At 43.0% G+C, this 27,147-nt stretch overlaps 1 protein-coding gene across 30 annotated transcripts in view; it reads left to right on the forward strand.

Annotated features, from left to right (window-relative positions):
• ADGRL3 (adhesion G protein-coupled receptor L3) overlaps positions 1-27,147 on the forward strand; it is an 821,427-nt gene that overhangs the window by 435,075 nt on the left and 359,205 nt on the right. For all 30 annotated transcript variants that reach the window (XM_073340228.2, XM_073340229.2, XM_073340198.2 and 27 more), the window contains one exon: positions 16,813-16,922. In XM_073340228.2, coding sequence (XP_073196329.1) covers positions 16,813-16,922 — 110 coding nt within the window. The remainder of the gene's footprint in view (positions 1-16,812; positions 16,923-27,147) is intronic.

The raw sequence follows: 27,147 nt of genomic DNA on the forward strand, positions 1-27,147 counted from the left end.
AAATTATAGGGTCTGTGAGGCAGGACAGATGAGTTTCGGTTGTGCACCAGTGGCAGGCTTCAGATCCAATGTCCTGCAAACTCTTATGGCCAGAGGTAGGAATTTGTTAGCACTGGAGGAGAGTTGTGAGTTCCCACTTGCTAGCAGGGCACAGGTCTTTCTTCTAGCACTGGTAGATGGGTATGAGGAATTGGTCTCCAAAATGCTTGACAATAACATTTAGAGAAGTCATTTTTCAAAGTTTCCAAAATGAATATTATAATTTCTCTCTCTCTCTCCATATTGGACCCACTGCGCCAAGGCACCAAATAGTTTCAAATAAATTTAACCAAAACCACAGCACATATTTGAAAGATGATGGTTTGTGGAGTCATGTGATTAATTTATCAGGCGCTTTTGCCCTCTAATCCAACTCCATAGGATCATGTTAGTAGGCCTGAGAGGCTTCAACCAGTCACCATTTTCAAAAGTCAACCTGCCACAGCAATGTTTCGTCCCCTCCAATTTAGAATTCCCAGTTCCTGCCCCAGTCACATTGTCTAAGGCTCAGGGGATGGATGAGCTTCAGTACTGACCCAGTGACAGCTTGTTCTTTCCATAAACATGTCAGGGCTGGGTTACCAGAAGAGCTCAGTTTCCATTCAGGCACCTGAATGAAATGAGGAGGTTTGCAGAAAAAAACAAAAACAAAAAAACAGTGACTGCCCAGGAGCTCTCATACAGGAACTCCTGTGTACTGAGCCCTCTTGAAAAGCTACTTTATTTAGGTGCCTGAGTGTGAGCTGAACCCTATTGAAAGTCCAGGCCCAGTTGTGGGAGTTGAGCTTTTCTGAAAACGTAAACTTGAACATTTCATTTTCCCAAGGACAATTTAACTTTGCATGTATAGGATAGTATTTAATTATGTCTAAATCATTTAGAATATTTTTGCAAAACTCAGCCAACTAAAGGAAAAACAGCCTTGATGGTTCCGAAGCCCTCCAAGGTGTTATTGTTCCTAGTTGGTGTTGTCTCACAAAGGTTCAGTTCAAAAGTCCCCTTATCTATCAGATTGTTCTCAATCCAGGGCATGTATATGTGTGTGTGGGGGTATATATATATATATTTATAATTTTACCCTCTATGCGGAGAGTTACACTGTGTGGAAAAAGCCTGCCCTTACTGGAGGGGTGAACAAGTATGGTGAGGGGATGGCCATCGAAGTATGATCCAGAAGGTATCTTAGGGCCCAGGGAATGCTAGGTCCAGGCACACTAGGGGAAGGCGCTCTGGTGGGTAGTCACAGTCAGTAGGCATGTGTGATGCCTGGCTTCCCCCACTGTTCTATTGAGTGCCACAACGGAAAGCAGCTTTGTTGCTGCTGGGCAGAGGCTCTCGACAAAGAGGCTCCCGAGCTGCCTCCTGCATGCTCAGAACATTCTGCCCGTGGGCACCAAAGTAGATGATTACTTAGTAGACAGTGATAGTTTCAAATAACTCTGCTAAGGTTAAGGATAATCTACCCTTCACTTATCCAAATCTTTTGACATGGCTGAACTGAGATGGAAGGCTCATGTGCACGTCCACATAGAGACAGGCCACTCTTTATTTAACAACTACAGTGCCACACAGATGTCTTCCCTATGTGCCTAAATTTCTTAGGGGGTTACCTAGCTTTGTCTTTCTGGACTGTAGGTTGTGTTTGTTTATATTCCATCTACTCATTCAGTTATTGTATCAAGGTTGAGCTGGCGTTCAATACAAATGAGTTTAGTCTAAAGCATACTTTAACCGAGCAATCTAGAGGTGGAAGTCTAGTACATTAAACCTGCTCTCACAAATGTTCATAGCACACTTGGATACTATGCTTTCAACCCAGAAGTGCCTTTAATGTTTCTCTGTCCTTTTCCAATCTTTGCTGATTGGAAGGAGGACACACCTGACTGGTGACCAACTACAGAGTGATTAAAAATGACAACAGAGCTGCCAGTAATTAATTGTGGCCAGGCTATTTTTTAACGCTTAGGTCCCCAAAGTGACGCATTAATCCACAGAAATGCAGTGGAAAGAGTGTCAGTCTTTCTCCCTTTTGTTAACGATATAACTGAGAGCACATTGCCTTTTTATGAACAATACTTTGAAATTCTCACGTTCACTGTTACTTGTAATTAAATTAAAGTATAATTAACTTTCACTGATGAAAGAGGAGAGAAAAAAAAAACACAGTAGCTTCCCTTGAGAGTGACAACAAAGGAAAATTATGTCCTTTATTTATCCCTCATTAGGGACAGAGCAGAATGCTTACCATAACTAGCCTTTTCTATCCACACAAGCACACTTAAGAAATGGATGGAAACTCAGGAATGAGAAAACTCGAGATAAAATGTTTGAGTTGCCATGACAGAGAACCATTGAACTAGGTGCAAAGTTCGTGTGGACCTCAGCTCCATGCTGCCCCCTCCTCCCAGTGTATTTACTTAATTTTAGATTCATGGCCAGCTCTTAGACAAATGTGAGGTGCTCCCTGCAGACAGGGTTGGCTCTCACTAGGAAGTGCCTTTGCTGTCACTGAAGTCAATATAAGATGGATCAACTGGTGGAGCCTTTTGGTTCTTAAATCCTCAGCTGTGAAGCTGGGTCTTTCCAGCTGTGAGTGGCATGTTCGTTATCTCAGGACGGGGGTAGAATGAATGCTATTGTACCTCTCTATCAAGTGACCTTAGCTCAACATTAGCTCCAGATTCGAGGTTGCTGCCCTCTCAGCAGATATGGTGGGAGTTATATTAGTGGTGGGGTTGGGGTTTGAGAGTAACAAGGAATCTTTGTAGGGAAAACAATGCTCTGAAAGGCTTGTTATCTCAGCTCTCGGACTGTACTGTGAAGGTGTGTAAAGTACATTTTTTATCTGGGTGCTACTGAAGTTGGCAGTGTGGGAATGAGAGAGCTAGTTAGCTTGATACATAGATAAGTGAAAAGCTAGGGTGTTGCTCTTTTACAAAAATAGGCAAACTGAATAGTATTGTTGCAGGTTACTGAGCAAAAATCTTTCATACAATGGTGCCCTGTTTCTTTGAAAAATCCAGTGCTGCTTGCACTTTTTACAAATAAACCTTCCTTGTGCCAAAATCCTGCTCAATTTATCTGGGCATGGGGAGCTTGGGGGCATAGCCCTATACTGCCATACAAAACAGCCATGCTCTAGGGCTCCAGGAAGATGGTTGTTCGGGTCTGCAGGAAGGTGGAACAGAGGGGACAACTTGCATGGGGGCAGCAGTTTTGGAGCTGCTTGGGGTGATGGTGGCAAGCTCATGGAAATAAATTCCTTTTTCCCCTAAATGCCTAACACTGATCCTGGTGCTGGCTGTCACCCAGCTGGGCAGTTGTGAAATCACAGCAGGCCATGGTCTGTGTAGGTCCAGTGGCTGGGGTGGGGGAGGAAAAGAGACGGAATGGATCAGGGTGCCTCTGTTGTGCTAGGAATTTGGCAGGTCACTAGGAGTGGGATCTTCTCCTCTTCCCCTTTCCAATTGTCAGGCATGTGCCTGTCTCTGACTTGGTGGGCCCCATCTAATAAGATCATGGTCTCACATTCCTTTTAGAGCCATCTCTCCATAATGTTCTCCTTGAGAATTTGACCCAGTCTCTGCTTCTTACCACCCAATGGCATGTAGGGCAGTCAGGCTGGGTGGCCATGGATTCCTCCGCACAGAACTGCAGCACAGAGAGCAGCATGCACCTGTGCATTGGCTTGATTGTGAGGGAATGCTGTCACAGCACCTGTGAGAGGTTGGGGGTCAGGTTTGAGGCAGGAGAGAATGAGTCAGTGGGAAGGAGGCGTGTGTGGTTTTTTGCTGGGGGAGGCAGGAGAGTGTGAGAGAGAGGATGAAGGTGCAGAGGGAGGGATAGCTCAGAGGTTTGAGCATTGGCCTGCTAAACCCAGGGTTGAGTTCAATCCTTGACGGGCCATTTAGGAATCTGGAGCAAAAAACTTCGGGGATTGGTCCTGCTTTGAGGAGGGGGTTGGACTAGATGACCTCCTGAGGTCCCTTCCAAACCTGATATTCTGTGATTCTAAGAGATCACAGAGTGTATGGAAATGAATGATGGAGGGAGAGAGAGGTGAGTGAAAGTGTGAGTGAAGGCGGAAGAGAGCGCAACCGAGGGAAAAACAAGATTGTGGGGAAGAGAAGGAAAGAGAAAACAATTATTACACAACATAGGAAAACTATGCTGAGGGGGAAAGAGTTTGTGAAAGAGAGAGGAAAAGAGATAAGAAGATCCATGGCAGAGGAAAGGTGGGGGTGAGAGAGTGAAATGGAAAGAGAGAGGGGAAAGAAGTGCAGCAGTGACAAAGGATATTAAGCATGTTTTACTTAGTAGAAAGGGTAGATGCAAAATGATGCAATACCTCACCAAATTTAAGTTTGTTTGTGTTTCTAAATGAATGGGATGAAATGTGCTTTGAAAGTGGGTTAAGCTAAATAGGATCAAGGCACTCTTATTCCAGAATAAGAGTGTTCACACATGGAGTTAATCAGGAACGCCATGCATAGACAAGCCCTATTTAGTTTGGCCCCATGGAAATACCTCATCTAGAGGAATTTTGTTAGATCCAGATCACTTGTGGCTTGAGCTGGTTCTCTCTCTCTCTCTTTTAATTATTTTTAAAAAGTCACTTGTAACAAACTGGGGCTGAAGGTAGATGAAGGAAAAACTTTCTCAAGTAAGCCCAACGAGACTTAAATGCAATCAAAATAATGCATCATTGTAATTCTTTCATGAGGACTGGAATTTTTTATTTTTGGCATATTTCTACAGAGAGCCTTGAACAGGCTGCAGTTCGTGCAGTTTGATCCTGTGAGTAAGGGCTATCCAAAAGCTCTAGGCCTTCTGATAGAGAATTCAACCTGTCAATAAAAAACAATAAAATGCAGCCGGTAGCAAGACTCTTGTGCAAACATTACACATCACTGATCATTAGACCTCAGGAAAGGTTAGAAAGTCAGCTTTTCTGTACTGAGAAAGATCAATATAAAAGGACCATTCATAATGAAGAAAATGATAGAGAATATCATCTCCTTGTCACCACCCCCTTCCCCATTGTCCTTTGGAGGGAAAAAAACCATTTCTGCATAGGGATTCTTTGTTTCTGAAAGCTAAACACAAACAGAAACTTTAAATTTGCTTTTGCGCAGCACGTTATTGAAAGCAAATGTGGTGAGCCAAAGACTTTTCTCCTGACTTGTGTGTCCCCCAACATGCACCCTCCCCGCATTTGCAGGCCATCATTTGAACTCTAATTAAACTCCTATTTTGAGTGAAATTTCTCTTTGTTTCCCATTTACTTTCTCCAGGCTATTATTCCCTCCCACCCCTTCGGTCCTTCCTAAAGGGTTGATTTGGAAATATCACATAGTGACAGGGAAGAATGCACTCCTAGCTGACTTATTTACTGTGACAGCTTCTTTGCTAAGGCAGCCATCCAGAGAGGAGATTTTGCATTTCAGAGAGGAAAAAGGATATCTTGCAGCATTGCCAGGAAGGATAATGAATTAAGTCTGTCTCTTACTGTAAAACCATTAGAAAAGTATAATAGGCCTTGAGAAACAGGCTTGGATATTGATGGCTCAGCTATATTTGTGTGTCTGGTCATGTGGAGCCTGCCCTGCCTTTGCAGAAATATGAAGTCTATGTAAAATACATTTCTGAGTTTCAGTTGAGGGGGGTGAGAATACTTCTGTTTTCTTGATTTGCAATAATGAGTGCAGACGTGCTCTCTTGAGCAGCACACACAGACATTCAAGACCGGTTTCAGAGTAACAGCGTGTTAGTCTGTATTCGCAAAAAGAAAAGACATTAAAGAGGTTTCCTGTTATAAACATCTGTAAATAGAAGAGAGCCAAAATTACAAATGGAGCTGGTAGTGACATCTGTAATTAGAATCGCCAAACACTTTCCAGTATAAACCTTTGTTTTCAGGCACTTATAACTTTGCTGGATTTTAACTGTTTGGGCTGAAATTCTCCATGCTGGGTCTGTGTCTCAGACCGATTTTAATTTGAAAGATCCAGCAAAAATAGTCCAGCTACAGGGGAGAACAAAGTTGGGGAAAAAATATATTTTTGGCCATGTTAAAAAAAAATCCAATAATTTCTTGGAGGAGTTTAGTATCTCCAGGATTTGGCATAGGAACTTGAAATTTGGCAGGGGAGTGGTAGTGGGGACATGTAATTTTTTGTTGTCCCCCCCCCCATGAAAATTCCCCCAGATTCAGCTAAATTATAAACCTCTGAAATTGCTATATTCAGTGGGGTTTGCTAGAGACTTGCGGCGAAAACCTCTGAACACTCCAGAGGCACTGAGCGTGCTCCATTGCTGGAGTCTGCTCTAATTTACAGGAGTATTAACTTGCTGCTCATAGGATTCTCTACAGTTCTGAATTGCTGGAGTGCTCTGTTCTCTGGCCACCTGCTGTCTGACTCCCGCCATGCACCCAGGCCCAGGGCTGGGAAGGGCAGGTCAAGCAAGCAGGTTCCAAGGTCTGTTAGGTCACCGTAGCTTAAAACTGTACATTCGGTGCAGATTGACAGAAAATACCATCTCAAAAATAAATAGCTCTCCTTGCTCACTTTGTGACCACACCACTGTCAGAGTGATCCCATGAGCCCACCTCCAGGGAAAGGGGTGGGGGCAATGCATGCATAACGTGCACCAGAATCAACGGGTTTTGCATAGTATCTGTATACATTTCTGGGCATGTTTTTCGGGCCGTCCACACCGCAGCATGTCACACCTAACTGACAAAGGAATGCTGTACTGTCTTACCTGCCTTCCTCCCTCTGCTGCTGCTGTCAGCTTTGGGTGGGGGGTGCATCAAGGCTGTCCACTGTCAGGCCAGCTGTATGCTCGGGTCACCAAACCCTTCCTCCGTCTCCTCTGCAGGAAGTTGGTGGGTTTGGTGCTCTGTGACCCAGAGTTGCGGCTGGTCCTGTCGGCGTATGTCAGTGACGTGTTCCTCATGGTCCAGGACCCGGGCGACCTGGTGTAGGTGGAGGCCTACCAAGCCATGTACTCAGCAGCCTCCTCCACCGGGGTCAAGAGCTCTGGCCTGGTGGTTGGGGATGGGTGGCAGGTAAGCTCCCTCCCAGCTGCGCTTCAAGCCATTCGGTGGAGCCCGGGTCCACTGCTCTATCTTTGCATTTACCTTTTTGCCATGCATCCTTCTCCGCTGGAGAACTGGCAGGATTTGGAGGCCAGGATGGATGAGCGGTTGTGGAGATGGACAGGACTGCTCCGGTGTCTCTCCCTGCGCGGGAGGGCGCTGGTGCTGAACCAGCTAGTCCTGTGTGTGCTCTGGCACCGGCTCAATATCCCGGCCCCAGGTTTTCCTGGCCCACCTCCAGGAATTAGTTCTGGAGTTCCTTTGGATTTTTGGGTCTCTGCGGGGTCTTGAGTCTCCCCCTGGAGGAAAGAGGACAGGGCCTGATTTGCCTTCGCACTCAGGTCCATGTCTTCTGCCTCTAGGCCCTGTGGAGAGTCCTTTATGGTGCATGTAGTCTGGTATGGAGCACGTTGGTGCACGCCTTCCTCCGCCGCCTCTGGGGGCTCCGATATCACTGGCAGCTCCTTTATCTCCATCTGAGAGGTCTCTGGGCTGCCAGGCTTTTACCAGGACCTCCTCGAGACCCGGAAGTTGGTTTCGGCAACCAGGTGGCCGCCAATAGGGTATATCTCCTTGCAGAGCCCCTGCTACACAGTCCCCAACTTGGTGCGCCAGAGGTTGGTCCTGGCAGGAGTTATCAGAGTCGTCCTGGACAATGACTGGGGAGGCCCGGTGAATCCCCTGGCGCTCAGTCCGCACATGGGGCTCTCCATTCTTCAAACTCCCCAGTGCGTACTTCATAGGGTTGCCAACGTTCTAATAGCAGAAAAATGAACACCCTTGCCCCACCCCTACCTTGCCCCTGCCCCTTCTCCGAGGGCCCCCCCCACTCCATCTCCGCTCACTCTCCCCCACCCTCACTCACGTGCTTATTTTCAGTGGGCTGGCTCAGGGGGTTGGGGTGTGGGAGGGGATGAGGGCTCTGGCTGGGGGTGCAGGCTCTGGGGTGGGGCCTGGGATGAGGGGTTTGGGGTGCAGGAGGGGGCTCTGGGCCAGGGGGTAGCGTTTGGATGTAGGAGGGGGTTTGGACTCCGGGGTGGGGCCAGAAATGTGGGGTTTGGACTGTGGGAGGGGACTTCCGGCTAGGGCAGGGGGGTGAAGTGCGGGGGGTTGAGGGCTCTGGCTGGGGATGTGGGTTCTTATGTGGGGCTGGGATGAGGGCTTTGGGATGGAGCAGGGGGGCTCGGAGCGGGGGCAGCCTGGTAGCCACTGGACATATTGCCATTTCCGGGAGCCACACAGAGACAGGGCAGGCTGGGAGCCGGCCTTAGCCGTGCTGCACAACCAACCAGACTTTTAGCAGTGCTGCCAAGCTCCCTTTTTGACTGGGCGTTCCGGTCGGAAACCGGACACCTGACAACCCTAGGACTTCAGCAAGTGAGGGCAGCCTTATCGCCCGTCTCTTGGGTTTACCTCAAGCAGTTTCCTCGGGAGGGTGTTCCCCGCCCACCACTCACCCCAGGGTCTCCAGACCTTTCCACTGGTCTCCTGCCCCATAAACCCCGTCAGCCATCCCACCTGCACTCCTCGAGCTGGCTGCCCAACCTGCAGGCAGTTTGCTTCTGAACAGTGCCAAGGACACATCTGGACACACTCATGCTCGATTCTTTCCTCATGTCCCACCCGGACACTAAGTGGCAGGACCTTTTGTCACCTGTTGAGGGTGAGGCACCCTGGTTGGCCAGCCTGTATTCTGCCAGGGACATTAGTTGGCGGCTCTGTCATGGAGCCATGACCACGGGCATGTACCTGTTGCAGTTCACCTCTATCCCTGATGCCTATTCCTTCTGCGGTGTAAGGGAGACCCTGGCACATACCTACCTTGAGTGCCCCAGGTTGCAGCCCCTTTTCCGGCCCCTTCTGGGACCCACTTCTGCATTTTTGGCTGCACTTCTCCCCCCGCCTTCTTGTATATGGACACTCTGTCCGCAGCCCCACAAAGTTGTGAGACATCCTCATCAACCTACTCTTACCGATGGCCAAAGTGGGAGTGTATACCACCAGGGAGCGGATGATGGCTGAGGGGTTCTCTGCGACTGTGAGGCCTCTCTCCGTTCCTCTCTCCATTCATGTATCTGGGCAGCGTTCCTCTGGGCAGCGTCTGCTGGCTCCCTTGACACATTTGAGAAGCAGTGGGCGCTGTCCGGGGTTCTCTACTCAGTGTCCTCTTCAGGTTCCCTATTTTTGACCCTTTGACACTCACACTTGTCTTTGCTGTTTTTTTCTGTTGTCCCCTGTATTTATTTGAGTCCTGGGCTCAGTGGCGCCTTCCCTTAGGCTGCGGGAGCGGCCTTTAGCTCCGGAAACCAATAGGACTCTCTGCTGCTTCATATATTTCATGGCCACTTTTCTACAGTGATTGTGACGGTTCAGTTCAGCTGGACAGGCCACCAGTGCTCTTAGTGGTTTTGAGACTAAAATGATTAATTTCTGAAAGGCCGCACTTTAGGATTGATCATCTATCTTATGCCATCTTTGCATTTCTGTAGTAACAAATATATTGCCCCAAACTTGGTTAACCTCACACTGATACTGAGCCAATGCTACTAATGCCTTGCTACTAATGCCTTGCTACTAATGCCTTGCCGAGCCAATGCTACTAATGCTACTAATGCTACTAATGCCTGCAAAGACTTAAAATAAACATTACCTTGCAGAATAGCCTTTTTTTTTAATGTCTACAATGTCAATACTGTGTCTCTTCCCTATCCCCACCAAAAGATGACCTTGTCACTTAAAAAGCATTAGCATGTTCGTAAAGAAAAGCCATGCAGATGCAGTCAAGGGAGATGGTGATTTTTAAAGCCTGAATCAGGGGACACAAACTGAGTTGAGCCCTGCAGCTAGTTCGGGAATCTGACTGAACTGAAATGCTTCCTTCAGTCCCACTGCTTACAGCACAAGAAAACACCACATTTATATTCAATGTTTCATGTTAACAGCATAGAAAGGCTTTTTGAAATGGAACAAGGAATTTGTTCTACTGAAATGTATTCTAGAGGTAGGTGTACGGTTTACAGTTAGTGCATTTGTTATGTTAGATTGGCACAACTCTTTTGGGTAAATATTTGTCCACATTTTGAAGAACATTAATGGATACATCGAGAGATTGGGTTGGAGGGAGTAGCTGGAGTGAAGTGGTACTGAAGAATGGGATTTCTTATAACTGAGGAAAGGACTCACTGTTTTTGAAAGTATGCATTAATTATGGGTGGATACTGTTTGGATGCTGAACCGAAGGCCTGATTTTCAGAAGAGCTTTGAGTGCACAGCTCCCTTGAAAATCAGGGCCCAGCTGTCTCATGTTGGGTTGCCACTTTGGCAAATGCAGGCTGTTCAGATTTTACTTTGTGCTTTCCCAGCTCTCAGGTGAAAACCAGAGAGCAAATCGATTCTATGACGACTGACTCCTAGGGTCTGATGAAGAGAACTTTTGTACTAGAATCTGGATACTAGGATCTGACTTCCCCATCTCACCTCTTCTGTAGGCATTCATCTCTGGGCAAAGTGGCTGCAACCCTCTAGAATCATTTCCCCTCTCTTTGCACAGATATAAATTACTGGGCAAGGTCAAGTCAATGGAGAATCAGGCATTAGATTTCTTGCAAAATGGAAAAGTAATGGTGCCTGAAACTTCCCTGCCCTTCGAACTTGTGTACATGTGGAGTTATTCCGGATTAACTGTCTCTGAGTAACTCCATGTTGGGACCCTTTTATTCCAGATTTAGTGTGTCCCCATATGGAGTTACTCCAGGCTAGTTAATCAGGAATAACTTCATGTGTAGAAAAGTCCTAAATCACAGCAGTGATTAAGTGTGTGGTGTTCCCAATGAAGGGGTGAGATTGGCATTCTCTCTGCTGAGTGAGCCAAGTCCCCCATCCTTCCCCCCACCTTCTCCCATTCATCCTAGAGAGTTCACATGTGAGAAAAATGACTGCAGGTAGAAATATGAGGGGAGGAGGTTGGAAAAAAGACGACTTTATAAAAGATTACAGCTCCCTGTCAGATCTCATAGCAAATGGAAATAAAGAAAGCTAAAAGCACCTTAAGTACTCCTTTGATGCTCACAAGGCTTCAAACTCAGTTTATAAAATGCTGTGACTTAGCAGCTAACAAAATGGGTGGTGTTTATCTATTCTAGTGAAATTGTCTATCCAGCTTCGCAAATCCACTCTGATCCCCTTCCCTGCTCATTCTTGGCTGGGTCATTACACACATTGAATCTATTTCCCCATGTTAAGTATCCTTAGACCTTCTTGTCAACTGTCTAAATGGGCCATCTTGATTATCACTACAAAAGATTTGTTCTGCTGATAATAGCTCATCTTAATTAATTAGCCTCTTACAGTTTGTATGGCAACTTCCACCTTCTCTGTATGTATATGTGTATATATATATCTTCTTACTATATGTTCCATTCTATGCATCCGATGAAGTGAGCTGTAGCCCACGAAAGCTTATGCTCTAATAAATGTGTTAGTCTCTGAGGTGCCACAAGTCCTCCTGTTCTTTTTTCAATAATAATGGGGGATTTCAACTATCCCCATATTGACTGGGTACATGTCACCTCAGGACGGGATGCAGAGATAAAGTTTCTGGACACCTTAAATGACTGCTTCTTGGACCAGCTTGTCCTGGAACCCACAAGAGAGAAGGCAATTTTTGATTTAGACCTAAGTGGAGCAAAGAACCTGGTCCAAGAAATGAATATAACTCAAACTGCTTGGTAATAGTGACCATAACATAATAAAATTTCACATCCCTGTGGAGGGAGGAGGGAGGCACTAAATAATTCCACCATTGTAGCATTTAATTTCAGAAAGGGGGACTACACAAAAATGAGGAAGTTAGTTAAACAGAAATTAAAAGGCGCAATGCCAAAAGTGAAATCCTCGCAAGCTGCAGGGAAACTTTTTAAAGACACCATAATAGAGGCTCAATTTAAATGTATACCCCAAATTAAAAAAACACTAAGAGAACCAAAAAAGCACCACCGTGGCTAAACAACAAAGTAAAAAAGCAGCTAGAGGCAAAAAGGCATCCTTTAGAAAGTGGAAGTTAAATCCTATTGAAGAAAATAGAAAAGAGCATAAACTCTGGCAAGTGAAGTGTAAAAATATAGTTAGGAAGGCCAAAAAAGAATCTGAAGACCAGCTAGCAAAAGGCTCAAAATGTAACAGGGGGGAAAAAAAATAAGCACATCAGAAGCAGGAAGCTGCGAAACAGCCAGTGGGGCCCCTAGATGACTGAGATGCTAAAGGAGCACTCAAGGACGATAAGGCCATTGCAGAGAAGCTAAATAAATTCTTTGCATCAGTCACTGAGGCTGGGGATGGGAGGGAGATTCCCAAACCTGAGCCATTCTTTTTAGATGACAAATCTGAGGAACTCCCCCAGATTGAGGTGTCATTGGAGGAGGTTTTGGAACAAATTGATAAATTAAACAGTAACAAGTCACTGGGACCAGATGGCATTCACCCAACAGTTCTGAAGGAACTCAAATGTGAAATTGCAGAACTGCTACCTGTGGCACGTAACCTATCATTTAAATCAGCCTCTGTACCAGATGACTGGAGGATAGTTAATGTGACACCAATTTAAAAAAAAAAGGCTCCAGAGACGATCCTGGCAATTACTGGCCAGTAAGCCTAACTTCAGTACCAGGCAAATTGGTTGAAACTATCGTAAAGAACAGAATTGTCAGACAGATAGATGAACACAATTTGTTGGGGAAGAATCAACATGGTTTTTGTAACGGGAAATCATGTCTCACCAATCTACTAGAATTCTCTGAGGGGGGGTCAACAAGCATGTAGACAAGGGTGATTCAGTGGATATAATATAATTAGATTCTCAGAAAGCCTTTGACAAGGTCCCTCGCCAAAGGCTCTTAAGCAAAGTAAGCTGTCATGGGTTAAGAGGGAAGGTCCTTTCCTGGATCAGTAACTGGTTAAAAGATAGGAAACAAAAATGGTCAGTTTTCAGAATGGAGAGAGGTAAATAGTGGTGTCCCCCAGAGGGCTGTACTGGGACCAGGACTATTCAACATATTCATAAATGATCTGGAAAAAGGGGTAAACAGTGGGGTGGCAAAATTTGCAGATGATGCAAAACTACTCAAGATAGTTGAGTCCAAAGCAGACTGCAAAGATTTACAAAGGGACCTCAGAAAACTGCGTGACTGAGGAACAAAGTAGCAAATGAAACTCAGTGTTGATAAATGCAAAGTAATGCACATTGGAAAACATAATCCCAACTATATATAGTTGGGATTTTGTTTTCCAATGTGCATTACTTTGCATTTAAATAAAATGATAGGGTCTAAATTAGCTGTTAGCACTTAGAAAAGAGCTCTTGGAGTCATTGTGGATAGTTCTCTGAAAAAAAAATGATTAGGGGAATGGAATGGCTGCCATATGTGGAGAGATTAATAAGCCCGGGACTTTTCATCTTGGAAGAGAGATGACTGAGGGGGGATATGTTAGAGGTCTATAAAATCATGACTGGTGTGGCTAAAGTAAGTAAGGAAGTGTTATTTACTCCGTCTCATAACACAAGAACTAGGGGTCACCAAATGAGATTAATAGGTAGCAGGTTTAAAACAAACAAAAAGTAGCATTTCTTCACACAGAACAGTCAACCTGTGGAACTCTTTGCCAGAGGATATTGTGAATACCAAGACTATAACAGGGTTCAAAAAAGAACTCGATAAATTCATGGAGGATAGGTCCATCAGTGGCTATTAGCTAAGATGGGCAGGGATGCTACCCCATGCTCTGAAGTGCCCCTAGCCTCTATTTGCCAGAAGCTGGCAATGGGTGACAGGAGGATGGGTCACTTAATGATTACCTATTCGGTTCATTTGCTCTGAAACACCTGGCACTGGTGCTGGGCTGGATGGACAATTGGTCTGACCAAGTATGGCTGTTTTTATGTTCTTAATCTAGTGGGTGACCCAGTGCTCCCTACCAACCTTTGCACTTCAGGAACTAAACCTTTGCACTTCAGGAACTAACTAGTAGTTATTGCTGGTAATTTATAAGCTACTGTCACACCCCTCCCTCCCTTAATGCTTGATCCTTTTTGCCTGTTTGGTGGTGTCCCGGAACACACACTGTTCTGGAAGACAGTGAAAGATTCACACTTGAATTCAGGACCAATGCTGAGAATGTGTGTTTGGAAAGTTGCTGTGCCCAGAATTGCCAACTCTTGTGATTTTATTGCGATTCCCACAATATTTGTGAGGGGTGTTGGTGGTGTGCTTTTTTTGAAAGCATCAGCACCTTGGTTCATTTGCTAACATGAGAATCTGAGCTTTCACTTACAAAACAGTGCAAAAGCAAATTTCTCGCTGGCATGGTTGCAGAGAAAAGCTTGAAAATATGAAGCGAGTGCATCCCACAAGGTTATAGAAACCAGAACATAAATAAAAAGAACCCACATTTTATTTATTTATTTATTTAATTATTTATATTTCATGATTTTGAAGCCAACCTCATGATTTTTTTGAGCCTGACTCATGATTCTGAAGCATATCTTGAAGATGCATTATTGTTATTCTACGTAACATGGCGGGGACTGTCTGTGAAGCTGTAGACACTATGGATTAGTCCAACACGATTGCATTTTGAAAGGCACATTGAGCTCAATAAAAGATTTTTGTTAGAAGTGAAATTTTGGATTATGTTCAAAGACTCTTCTTGGAAGCCTGCCTGCACACACTGTCCTAACTATCTGTATATCCTTGCCAAGCCACCTGTCTCTCAGTAACCAGGGTGAGGACAACAAAATTAGCCCTCAAGTTAATACATTTATTCCTCCATTTATATGATAAAAGTAGTCTCTTCTCTGTGACAACCATCGGCTGGCATAAGTCTCAATAGGAAAACGTTACAACATTCCAGCCCTCTGGATTATCTGTTATCCCGCTAAATTGCCTGATGAGTAGGTTTTATCAGGTTTTATTAATCTTTCTGTAATTTTTTTTTAAATATTGAGCTTAAGGCACTCACTAATGAATCAGTTTTAATTTCTGGGCTAAAATAAAATCCTCATTAAGGCTGACAAACTGTAGCCTCAGGTAAACACAAAACATTTCCACTCCAGAGCTAAATGAGTTCCACTCTGGATGCCGGTGCTTCTGCCAATAGAAAGGTGGGGTCAGAGGTCCAGTGTCATATCAGAGGAAGAAACATTTTAGTGAAAGTAACTGCAATGCTCTATCCCTGAGGAATTCTATATCCCGCATGGAAAAGGATGAAAACGAAGGAGTATATTGTCATTTCCCCCCCGAACGAACACTTCAGGAATTTTCTGTTTAGAACCACTGTTTGCTAAGTGAGTCTGTCTAAGTATCCCAAACACATTAATAAAATATTCCAATAGCTCCTTTAGGAACATACCCAGTGCAAATGTATACTTTAAACTTTGGATGCACACACATTTTTCAGGTCAAGTATGTGTGTCAAATGGAGGCCGTATCTCTGGTCTCAATACTGCAACCATTGAAACATGCAAATAACTTCACTTACGTGATTAACCTTGCTAACATCAAAGAGACTATTTGCCTGAGTAAGGTAACTCTTGCCTCAATGTGTCTTTAGAATCGGCTCTCCAGTGAGAACAAGCGTACTTTTGGAAATATGTAATACCTGAGGAGTCACGTGCATTGTAGCTCTGTATGACAAACGTAAATGTACTGTGTGCATTTGGGTGTGTAATACCGTTCTTTGGGCATTAAAGCAGAACAGCTCTATTCTTTAGACAGTTTACTTGATGATTGATTGTTTCTTTCCTGTTTGTCACTGTTTCTAGTCACCTTTTTGAATTATACATCATTATTGTATAGAACGCTATTTAAAGGGACACTCTTGATATGAAAATCATATTTGTGTTCATTTAAGAATATTTGTGTTTAGTTACACCTAATACTAAATCTGATACATGTTGATTTACTCTTTGCACTTTGTCTTGAACAGTGCAACTTAAAGTTACATTAGATTTCTGTTCCCCTTCAGGTCTCTTTGTCTTTTGAACAAGAGTCTCCATAGTGACATATCTGTGACCATTTAGTATAATTCAAGGCCCCGATCCTGCAATCACTAAAAGATGTGCAAAGTGTCTGCAGGATTAGGGCCTAAATAAATTAATCTGTCAAGGCTCATATTCATATCAGTAGTTTTTGTTGATTTCAATGTGAGCCCTATGGGTATGAGAGTCTGATTGCATAGATCCCTTTGTAGGATCAGAACCTCAGTGGATATTTCAGCTGCATGCTTCACGGTTTAAATTTGCTGTTGATGTACTGGGTACACTGAATGGGTACACTTCAGACGTTCTCTTGTATAACCGTCGTACAAAAAACAATAAAAAGGAAGTCAAAGCTTAAAAAAAGAAATTCCGAACAACTTAAAACTATTCACTCTCAGTAGCTTAGATGGAACTAAAATTATAAATAATAAGTAAAAAAAGCACTTGAGTGACATAAGATCCTATGCCCCATTTTCAAAAGTGAAGTACTGCTACGCTCCATTAAAAGTCAGTGAGGCTGAGGCAGGGAAATCACTTTTGAAAATGGGTCTTAGATGCCTAAGTAACTTGGACACTTATGAAAATTTTACCCATCATCATCTCCATCTGTATTTTGACTGTCATTGTCTTTGTCTTTCAGATGCAGTAATCGTACACAGTGCGCAGTGGTAGCGGGCCCTGATGTGTTTCCAGATCCTTGCCCAGGAACGTACAAATACCTGGAAGTGCAGTATGAATGTGTCCCCTACAGTATGTATATTAATCTGTTTTCACTTCTCATGGATAGAGATCTCATTTGCTTGAAGATTAGGCCTTGAACCCATGGGGAAAAAAACAAACCACCACTCTGACAAAATTGGCAAAAGTGTATACACCACGCCAGATTCAGTGGATAAGGCTTTGAAAATCTCACACACAGTGTGAAGTATACTCCTGTTAAATGAAACACTACTATTAATTAGGTTTTTTTATTGCTTACTATACAGTTTTCTGATTGTAATTTGTATATCAAACATTTTTTAGACCTATCTACGTTATTTTAATTAGTGACATTTTATTGCTACCTTTTAAGTCCCGTATTACATCTCCTTGCAGGGACAAGCAAATAGGAAGCTAATTGATGAGAGTGTAATGTTGATGGTAGGAATTATGAAACTGTAATTTTCTTAATTGGTGAAGGGAAGTTACATGCAGGTCCTGAAAGCCTTAATTTTTTTCTAGGTTTAGAAAAATCTTCATCTGTGGTTGTAGTATTATATTTTTAATAGAGCAAAATCAGCATTACCAAAAAGTAAAGATGCCTCAGAATTTGCTTTTCATAGCAGCAGGACTCAGTTATAGTTCTGCTGTCAAAATAATTGTATATCGCAAAGAGGAATATAAATATTTGGTTAGCAATAGTAAAGAATCAAGTCATGCAAAACTAAATAATTTCTGGGTTTCTTACCCTGGATTTCTTAAAGCTCTCAAATTGTACACCTCAGGGAACAAATTAGGCAAAACTAAAATCACCCCTGGTCTTCCCTTATTAGTTTAATATGTGTGGGATTGAGTAGTGAGAGCCAGCCAGAAAACATTTCATTCTTCCGAAGCACAGAAGTTGACCCATGGAAGAAGATAGCTGGGATCATAAACAAATATGCTCATGCTTGGTGTCAAGCCACAGAAGAAGGAATGTGTCTTGGAAGTGACAAGCGTGATCTCCTCAGGGAAAGTTATGAGCTTCCTCGCTCATGCTTACAGTCCCTCAAACTGTATGCACCTCTCACCGAGGAGCTGGCTGCCTGTCTGCTGTGGGAACTGAAAGGGTTGTAAGGTGATACGGCTGTCGAGAGATGGCTGGGAACTGAAAAGTGAGGGATGCAATTAATACAAAAGAACTCACTGCCCTTGTCCCTGAACAAAAGTGACTTACTTCGCCAAGGGATCCTTAGTCTGTCTCCGCCGATTGGGGAAAACAGGGCTCAACATTAGGACTATGTCCATGTCTGAGTATTAAAAACAAAAACCACGAAGCTTCTAAATGCAACAACTGATGTCTTACATTGGGGCTGATTCAAAACCCATTGAAGGCAATGAAAAAATTGGTATCAATGTGCTTTGGATGTGACCCATAGAGCTTTATTCAAAATTACTGATTTGCAGGTGACCTCCTAGCAAGGCAGTGTTTCGTTTCATTACCAAAAAAAAAAAGTGTGTGGGGGGGGAGTGGGGGTGAGGAGGTTGTACTTACCATAAGTCGTATTTCTTACAATTTGCAATTTACATGGCATGTATTATTTCCTCCTGAGATCATTCTGGTAAAGAACTAGTCATTACCAATAGCCTTTGTTGCATAGAAAACAAAGAAGAATAGCGGTGCATTGTTAGAGAGGTAATATGTGAATATTATGCCCTGAGGTGCTAATCGGTCTTATGTGCATGATGTAAAATAACTCTTGCGGTAGGCTGTTCAGTACCAAATGTACAGTAGGGATTGAATGTTTTTAATGATCCAAATGTGAAAAATGATGCCTTTAAAATCAGGTTAGGGTGTTTTATGGCTGTGGGTTTTTTAATACCTACTGGAGTAATCTTTATATACTGCTGGAGGCAGGGATAATAATTGTGGTGAATTCTGACAACTTATCTTCTGATTTGCAAAATTGCAGCATTTGTGATTAACATTTTGGGCCAGATCCTCAGCTGGTGTATAGCTCCCTTAATTACAGAGAGCTACAACACCATACACCAGCAAAGGACCTGGCACATTGTGCGGGTATGTCCATGTGTCCCCGCCCCCCCAAAGGCAACAGGGTCTAGTGAACTGAGCACAGGGCTTGCAGACTAGAATTTCTCTGTTCTGTTCTCGCCAGTGCCTGGCGTTGGCAACGTGTTACACTTCTGTAGTAGTTTGCAAACACTATTTAGTTATGCCCCACAACATCCCCACTGCATGAGGCAGGGAACAATCATCCTGTGGCTTTCACAGTGAAAGTGGTTCACACAGCAGGAGAGTGTCAAGAGCAACATTACAGTCCAGGAGTGAAATCCTACCCCATTGATGTCAATGACAAAGCTGCCTTTGGCTTTAATGGGCCAGGATTGAACCCCAGAACTTGTGCTTAACCCACTGAGCTGCACTGCCCCCTGGGAAGTCTTTGTGAGTTTCATGGTGTCCGTTTTTTCTGAAATAGGGATGATAACACTTTATTGACCTAATTATCTACCACATGGCTTTCTTGCTGACTGTGAAGCTCTCACACCATTTACTAGCAGTCTCATTTGATGACTTGCAGCAGTGTATGGGGGAGGCATTTATCCTCTGAGAAGGCAAACAGGCCAATCATCAGACCACCCACTCTCTTCATGTGAGAGCACCCTCTGGGTCACCTTAGCGGAGATACAGCTCCCCAGCTCAGCTGGGGAGAAACAGTGAGGCCAGTCCTGCAGCCACAGCCATCAGTAGGGCATGCTGGGCACATGCAGTTCACAGCACTCATCGGCTGGAGCAAGTGATAAATGAATGGCTGAGCGGAACCTCTCTCTTCGCGCTGGTCTACACTATGGGGTGAGGGGGATTGATCTAAGTTATGCAACTTCAGCTACGTGAATAATGTAGCTGAAGTCAACGTACTTAGATCTACTCACCGTGGTGTCTTCACTGTGCTGTGTCAACAGGAGACGCTCTCCCTTTCGATTCGCCTTGTGCTCCTCATTGAGGTGGAGTATCAGAGCTGACGCTAGAGTGATCAGCGGTCGATTTTTTGTGTCTATACTAGACACGACAAATCGACCCCAGCTGGATCGATCGCTGCCCGTCAATCTAGCTGGTAGCGTAGACAAGCCCTTCCTGGAATCTGTGACTTCAGACCATATTAGTGCCAACGCGCTGTGTGCAGTGAAATCTGCCATCTTTTGGCCAATCAAACACAGAAGTTATCTCTACCCATGGCTATGCTCCAATTTCGTCCAACAAGACCTACCTAGCTGCTCCTGCTTTGAGTTTGGTCTAGACAGTGAGGTTTAGGCTGTTTTTTGTTTGAGTGCCTTACAAGTTAAAAGCAACTTGCACAGTACCACTGAGTAAACCTGAATTCCTTCTTGGCTATTTGCTGAGGTAAAATGGACTATGGTTTTTGGGCAATTTCCTGCCTCCATTGCAGATCTTCCATGGCGTAGTGGGGCTATTCTCAGGAACCGCTTGGATTCAGACTGTTACTATTGCTGGAAACCTAGTGCCCTGTTACCTTTTTGAACTAAGTTTTGCAATGTGCTATTCTCCTAAAGAATCATAGAATATCAGGGTTGGAAGGGACCCCAGAAGGTCATCTAGTCCAACCCCCTGCTCAAAGCAGGAGAAGTGCATCAGCTTTTGTAATTAAGGCATTAATGTTTCATCACACGTTCCATTAGAATGTAGTCTCGGCCTGCTATGTCTAAGGTGTTGGTTTACGCCATAAGGTTTCAAATCATGGGCTATAGACGTTGCCATAGCATTAATGGAAATATTCGCTGAACAGCAAAGGAAAGTTGAGTATATGTTCCAGTAGAGCATCATTTGGGAACTGGCTGTAGTGTGATAATATAGTTGACCTTGGACGCTGATGCTCAATAGAACGTGGTTGTGCCGGTTCCCTCAAAGAAAAACATACGGAATATTTTAAACTATCTGTTGGTTCCCCAATCCTGCCTTGCATTGGTTTTGTTTTTTCTCCTGTTTCTCTAATTTCCCATAACTTCCATCAGTTGCAGGGAGACTTGCTGGTGACAGTGCATTGTCCAGCGAAAGCCTCTCCATTTCTTTCTGAAAAATGTAGCCTCTTATGACTTTACCAGCCCATGTTCTCTTTTGAAAATGGCTGGTGTATTACCTGTCCCTAGTCCTTGCTTCCGCCAGCCTCACTCACTCTAGGAATTATTTGCTTTTAGAAACAAAATGGATCTGACCTCTGATGAGGGATAGATTGTCCTGACTTCTCTCCCCTCTGGCTAAACAGGGCTAGTCGACATCAACAGGTGACCAACTCTCTCTCATGCTTAGAATAGTCCCCTATATTTTTAAATGCTGACAAGGTGATGGGGGACGGGGGAGAAGCAACACTTAACTATTATTCATCTCTTTGTTAAAGACTGGTTTAAAAAAAACAGAGATGTTGAATTCACGTTTCCCTGTTGTGGTATTGATGAAAAAAAGGGTAATTTCTTTGCTAGAAATACTCTTTTTATTGCTGACAGAAGAGTGGGCTGGCTTACATATCAATAAAAGTGAAGGATGTTAAGTGTGATGTGGGAACAGAATTCAATAAAGTTTTATTGTATCACAAGTGGACAGAAGTGCGTTTAAAAACATTAAATGAAAGCTCACAATATCTGCTTCACTGGACCTTAGGGCCAGTGAATAGACAGATAATTGAATAATGACAGTTTTAAGAGAATCCAAGCACTAGAAAGCAATCTGATACTTTTATTGCTTTAAGATTGCTGAGGCGGGGGGAGGGGGGAAGATGAGAGAAAATTGCAACCTGAAAACAATTTAATGAAACCACTTCTCCTAAGAATACTGTTCTTAATTATTTTTGAGTGCCATACCATTTTTGAATCCTGTATTCTCACCTCCCTTGCCTTTCTTTGTGGGGGTTTCCTTTCTGCAGTTCTTAACCACTGACAGCTGAGAAACAGTGTTTTCAAGCTCTCACAGCAATGCATTGCTGGGTGCCAATTTTTACATAAATGGTCCTGTGGTTCCTTCAGATACCATCCCTCTGTGTTATTCCCTTCCCAGGGGGCAGGCCATCCGTCCATGCTCTCCCCCAAAAGAAAATGACAAATGTTCCTAAGGGGTTAAACATGGCTATGTACACTCTGGTTTGGTAATGAAAGCATCCCTGCTTCCCGTGTTCTACTTAGTTAAATGAATGACTTTGATGCGTGGGCTGGGGACCATAAGAAATGCTAACCTAACCACCCATTATGGTTATTTCTGATTCTGAGCAAAGACTCTTTACTTTGTATCCTGCTGACAAAATGCCTTTCTTCCAAGGCATACAATTTCATAAGAATTGCAGCCAAACAAACAAACGAAATCAAAACAAAACAAAATCAGTTTTGTATTCATTGTAATTCCCAGATTCCCTTGTTAGTTCTTTTTCTTCCTCAGAGTCAGAAACAAAGGAAGCATTACTTACCTTACCAGTCTCCTTTCACTATATTATTGGTGGGGCGAGTGCACATTTACAAGTGCCAACAGAAATGTGCCCGTGATTGAAATAATATAATACTATGTGAGTTTTGCAAATCAGCAGTCTCTTAGCCTGCAGGTGTAGATATCAGCACAGGCGTGCACACAGTTTTCAAGAATGAAATAAAAACTGATGCTGGTGTTCAGGAAGAATAAATATTTTAGATGAATCAAGAAACTTAGGAGGCTGAAATTTAAAACGAAATATCCAGAGACACTCTGGGAAACAGATTCACAAATAAAAAAGGGTATTTTCCTTCCTAGGTTTGGTTTTAACCTTGAAGGCCCAATTTAAAGGAACTAAGCCTTTTTAGCAGGTGTTAGTGGGCATAATTTTTACACACACGTCAGAGGTGTGATGAAAGCAATGGAGGTGTTAGAGCTTCTCAAAAAAGAGTGGTTGAAAAGATCTGTTGTAATGGGTTGTTATGCAACCTAAATATTAGGGTTGCTACCAGCTTCCCATGTAATTTTCAGTGTGCTCCTAACAAACACCCATTAAAACAGTGTGGTTTTTTAAATTTCTTTCTGGTGTGTATCAATCTGCACTAAGCATTGCCCAAACAAGCAGCCCAGTAGGTCTCATAGAGATGAGGTGACTGGGGCAGTCTCTTTCACGGAAGGTAAGTCTGTATTCTCTATCTAAGGTACTTACTTGGTTCCCCTTATCATAGTATTTGAGCACTTCACAACCTTTCATCTATTTATCCTCATAACACTCCTTTCAAGTAGGAAGTGCTATTATCTCCCTTTAACAGATGGGAAACGGGGCAAATCAGTTAGCCTCTCTGTGCCTCAAAGTCACACAGGAAGTCTGTGGTGGGTAAGGGATTTGAGCACAGGTCTCCCAAATCCCAAGCTAGTGCCCTAGACACTGGACCCTCCTTCCTCCCCATGTGTTGCTCTTAAATGCCCCTGTCGGTTAGCTGCAGGAATGGCAACACCATCTCAAATGAGCCGCATGTGTTTCATGGCAGTAAGGACAAGGCAGTATTCTCTCGTTGTGGTTACAGCTGTTCTTAGGGAGTGTGTGCTGAGCAAAAATCCCACACCTAGCTGCCTCCTGGTCCACCCATTGCAAACGTCAGAAAAGAAATAAGGGAAAGAGAGCTGGAATCTCCATGAGCCTGTCAGCTGATCTCTGATTGGAGAGCTTTTATTGCACAGTGGTGATGTGTCGAGGGCAGTAAGAACACAGCTTGTTGGACATGTATTAGCACTTAGAAAAAAAAAAACTTATGGCTTGTAAAGTGAACCTATTTGTTATGGAAGAGTCAGGGAGAAGGATTATAAACCCAGCCATGTCTTATTTTTTTTTTAACAGAGACACTTGTCAAGACTATCACCAGCCCTTTAAACTGACTTCCTGATTTATAGATATTGATCCATCTTAGCTCAAACATAGACCGGACTTTGATCTGTATATCCTCACCGTTCAGAGGTAGTCAGGGTTTTGGGTCAGGTGCATTTCCAAGCTAAAACCACTAATAAATGGTTCAGTGGAAGAGGTGGAATCCGACCAGGGGGTGTTTTACATATTCTGGAATTATTACGATATTATTAGTTTAAGGTTCGTGAGAATCATGGATAACGGAGCGATTAAACAGGCTGGGTGGAATGTTACCAAGAGCACTCCCTAAGCTAAAATTTGCAGTAGTCTTGATTTTCAGAAGAGGGGGAAAACATTTTTTTTAATTTGTCCAGAAGCAAAGTTTTGTTCTTTGAATAGATGCAACGGTGTGTTCCGCTTAGGTGTATTCCATAATTGCAGCCCTCACCAAGATCCATATGAGCTCCAAAGCTCCTGCAGCATCCGTATCTGTAAAAACAATGGCTAATATTGAGGGCAATAGGAGCTGTTGAGTGCTGAGCACTTTTGAAAATCTGGTGCCCAAACAGGAGCTGAGTTCTACTGAAAATCAGTTCTTTCGTGTTAGAAAACAAACTGGAAAGACTTAAGCCATCTATACTACTATGTAAGATCCCAGTTCAGGAAAGCACTCAAACCCATGTTTGTCAACCCCTGTTCAGTATTGCACTTAAGCATATGGTTAAAACCTATTAACTTCAGTAAGACTTAAGCATGTTTTTAAGTTCTCTCCTAAATAGGGATGCTGTCTTGAGAAGGGGACTAAAAGATGATTCCATGTCTCTGCAATAAAATTGGGGGGAAAAGGGGAAAAAAGGAAAATTTAAAATGTTCCTGGCAATTGTGGGCATAGATTTGACAATCTGTCCCTCAGGGGGAAGAGGTGGTGGGGAACCTGCCTAGAAAAAATGGACAGTTGATCTTGAAGACTATTTTTCCTGAATTTGTCCCGGAATGTTCAAATAGAAGATAAATAGCTTCAATATTCTAAGCAAGAGGGAAATCTGCGTGGCTGGGTTGTTCTCTAACTGTAAAATTATAGGTTTCAGAGTAACAGCCGTGTTAGTCTGTATTCGCAAAAAGAAAAGGAGTACTTGTGGCACCTTAGAGACTAACCAATTTATTAGAGCATAAGCTTTCGTGAGCTACAGCTCACTTCCTCAGATGCTTATGCTTATGCTCTAATAAATTGGTTAGTCTCTAAGGTGCCACAAGTACTCCTTTTCTTTTTGTAAAATTATATTTAGGCTTGGAAGCATTAGTTTTTTATTGGTAAATGTCAGTAAACATTGATTTCACTGTACACACAGAAATTGATGAAAAAATAGATTAATCGATGGTAATCAAAATTTACAGATAGGTAAAGTAAGAAACGAGCTGCTTGAGAACTTATTAGAGTTTGGTATAAGGATATTTGTGTGTTTTAAGTGTTATAAAGCTTCAACTTTTTAGAATCTCTACATCTACCATCATTAAATAATTATTCCCCCTCCTATTGTGTAACCCCCATAATTTAAATTTAAATTGATTTTAAAAAATGTTTAAAGCTCATAATTTTGCACAATTTGAAAACTTAAATACTTATAAATCTGCAAAAAATCCTTTAAAATAAACATGAATGTTTTTTCAAACTAAGCAAACAAACAAAAAAAATTGCCAGACCTAATTATATTGTTATCACCGTGACTTTTAAAAATCATACACAGGAATAGTACTTACTTTAAATGTGCGTACAATTCAGATTCTATTGCTACTTTGGGTACTTGCACTCAGTTTGGCTATTTCCAGGCAGTAAAGAATATACGTTAGTTAGGATTCAAAATACAGTGACATCTATTTTTCCCTAGTCGGCTTCAGTGGGATTACTCATATGGCAAAGCTTGCTACCTTGTTGGATGAAAACCTAAATTTTTCCCTTTGGTACATACTATAAGCAAATAATGCAAGCAAACAGAATTTATTGTATACATTTATTAAGGCAATATTGTCTTGTAGTTAGGAAGAGCACAGTCTTTGTTTTCTTATGGATTTGATCACCAGGGCCATATCCTTGTTTCAAAATGCTAAAGTGCCATGACTATGTATTCTAGACAAAGTCAGCAACCGTTCAGGTTCCCGAGTTTATTTGTTGTTTACTATGTATCATAATCTGCGTGTAGCTTTTCTGTTTAAAATAGCTCATCTATTGTTTCAAATGGAATCAATTAAAATACATCCTGGTGTATTTTGTAGTTATGTCTAATTTAAATGATGTCTTAAGACTGAAAAGGGTATCAGACTTATTGAAGATATGTTTCCATTTGAGTTCACACTACCTTTTTGACTCAAGGACTAGCCCATACATAGCCCACAAAAGTCAATGAGAGTCTTTCCATTGACTTCAGAGGGCTGTGGATCAAACCCTTAGTTGCTAGGGTTAGCATTTTCTTTGTGTAAAATCTATCCATGAGGTCCGACTGAAGTCAGTGAGAGTTTTGCCGTTAACTTGAATGAGACCAGGATTCACTCTTGGAGTTATAAATTGCGGGATTTGTGGCACGATGGTAAGATTGGAAGGAGAAATCCCCTTCCAATATAGAGAGAGTGTATGTTTTTCTACAGGTTGGTTGCTCTCTCGTCTTCTTTTTCCAAGTGGCACAATTAACAGTTGATGGAGTTAGCAAAGTGTCAGAAGCAGGTTCAGAAAACAGCAGCAACCATTTCAGTGTGTTATTTTATACTAAGAGGGGAGAGGAAAATGCTGCTGGTGTAGTATATTTCTGCACTTGGGCATCTTCCTTGACCTCCAGTCAGCCACTCCACACACTGCCACAAACATCTAGCGGGGCACACTTGTTCTTAGCAGTCTGATGGGACAAGGGGCCAAATGATTATATTAGTTTTGTCGGGGATGAGACTGACCTAAGTTAAGCACACTGTCTGCGATGACTCAATAAACCAGGCTTCTAGAACAGTATGTACACGAGAGAAGACAGTTGGTTGTCATGATATAACGTATGGAAGGAAAAGCTCCCAGGAATTGCTTACAACACTTCATCAGACACCCACTGATACTCATGTTAAATGGCTTTTCACAGTCAAACTCAGCCCAAATCTCATGAATTATGAATGGCTGTTGTGTGACAGATGGTATGTATTACTGTTTTTAAGAATGAGTGATAAGTGTAAAATGAAAACACATGTTGCTCGACAGCTTTAGCTACCATGTATTGAAGAGAACCAACTTTCCCCCCTATTGGACAGCATCCTGTTTTAATAACCTTAAGATGGAGATCAGGAAATGTACCAGGGTAGGAGACTCTGGATAAACGTAGACTTTGACGTAGGAGGATGCAGCTTTCACTGAGCTCACTCGGGGTTTCACCTGTTTGTGCCAGGGCTGCAAT

This window comes from Lepidochelys kempii, chromosome 4 (genome assembly GCF_965140285.1).
Source record: "Lepidochelys kempii isolate rLepKem1 chromosome 4, rLepKem1.hap1, whole genome shotgun sequence".
Taxonomy (NCBI): domain Eukaryota; kingdom Metazoa; phylum Chordata; order Testudines; family Cheloniidae; genus Lepidochelys; species Lepidochelys kempii.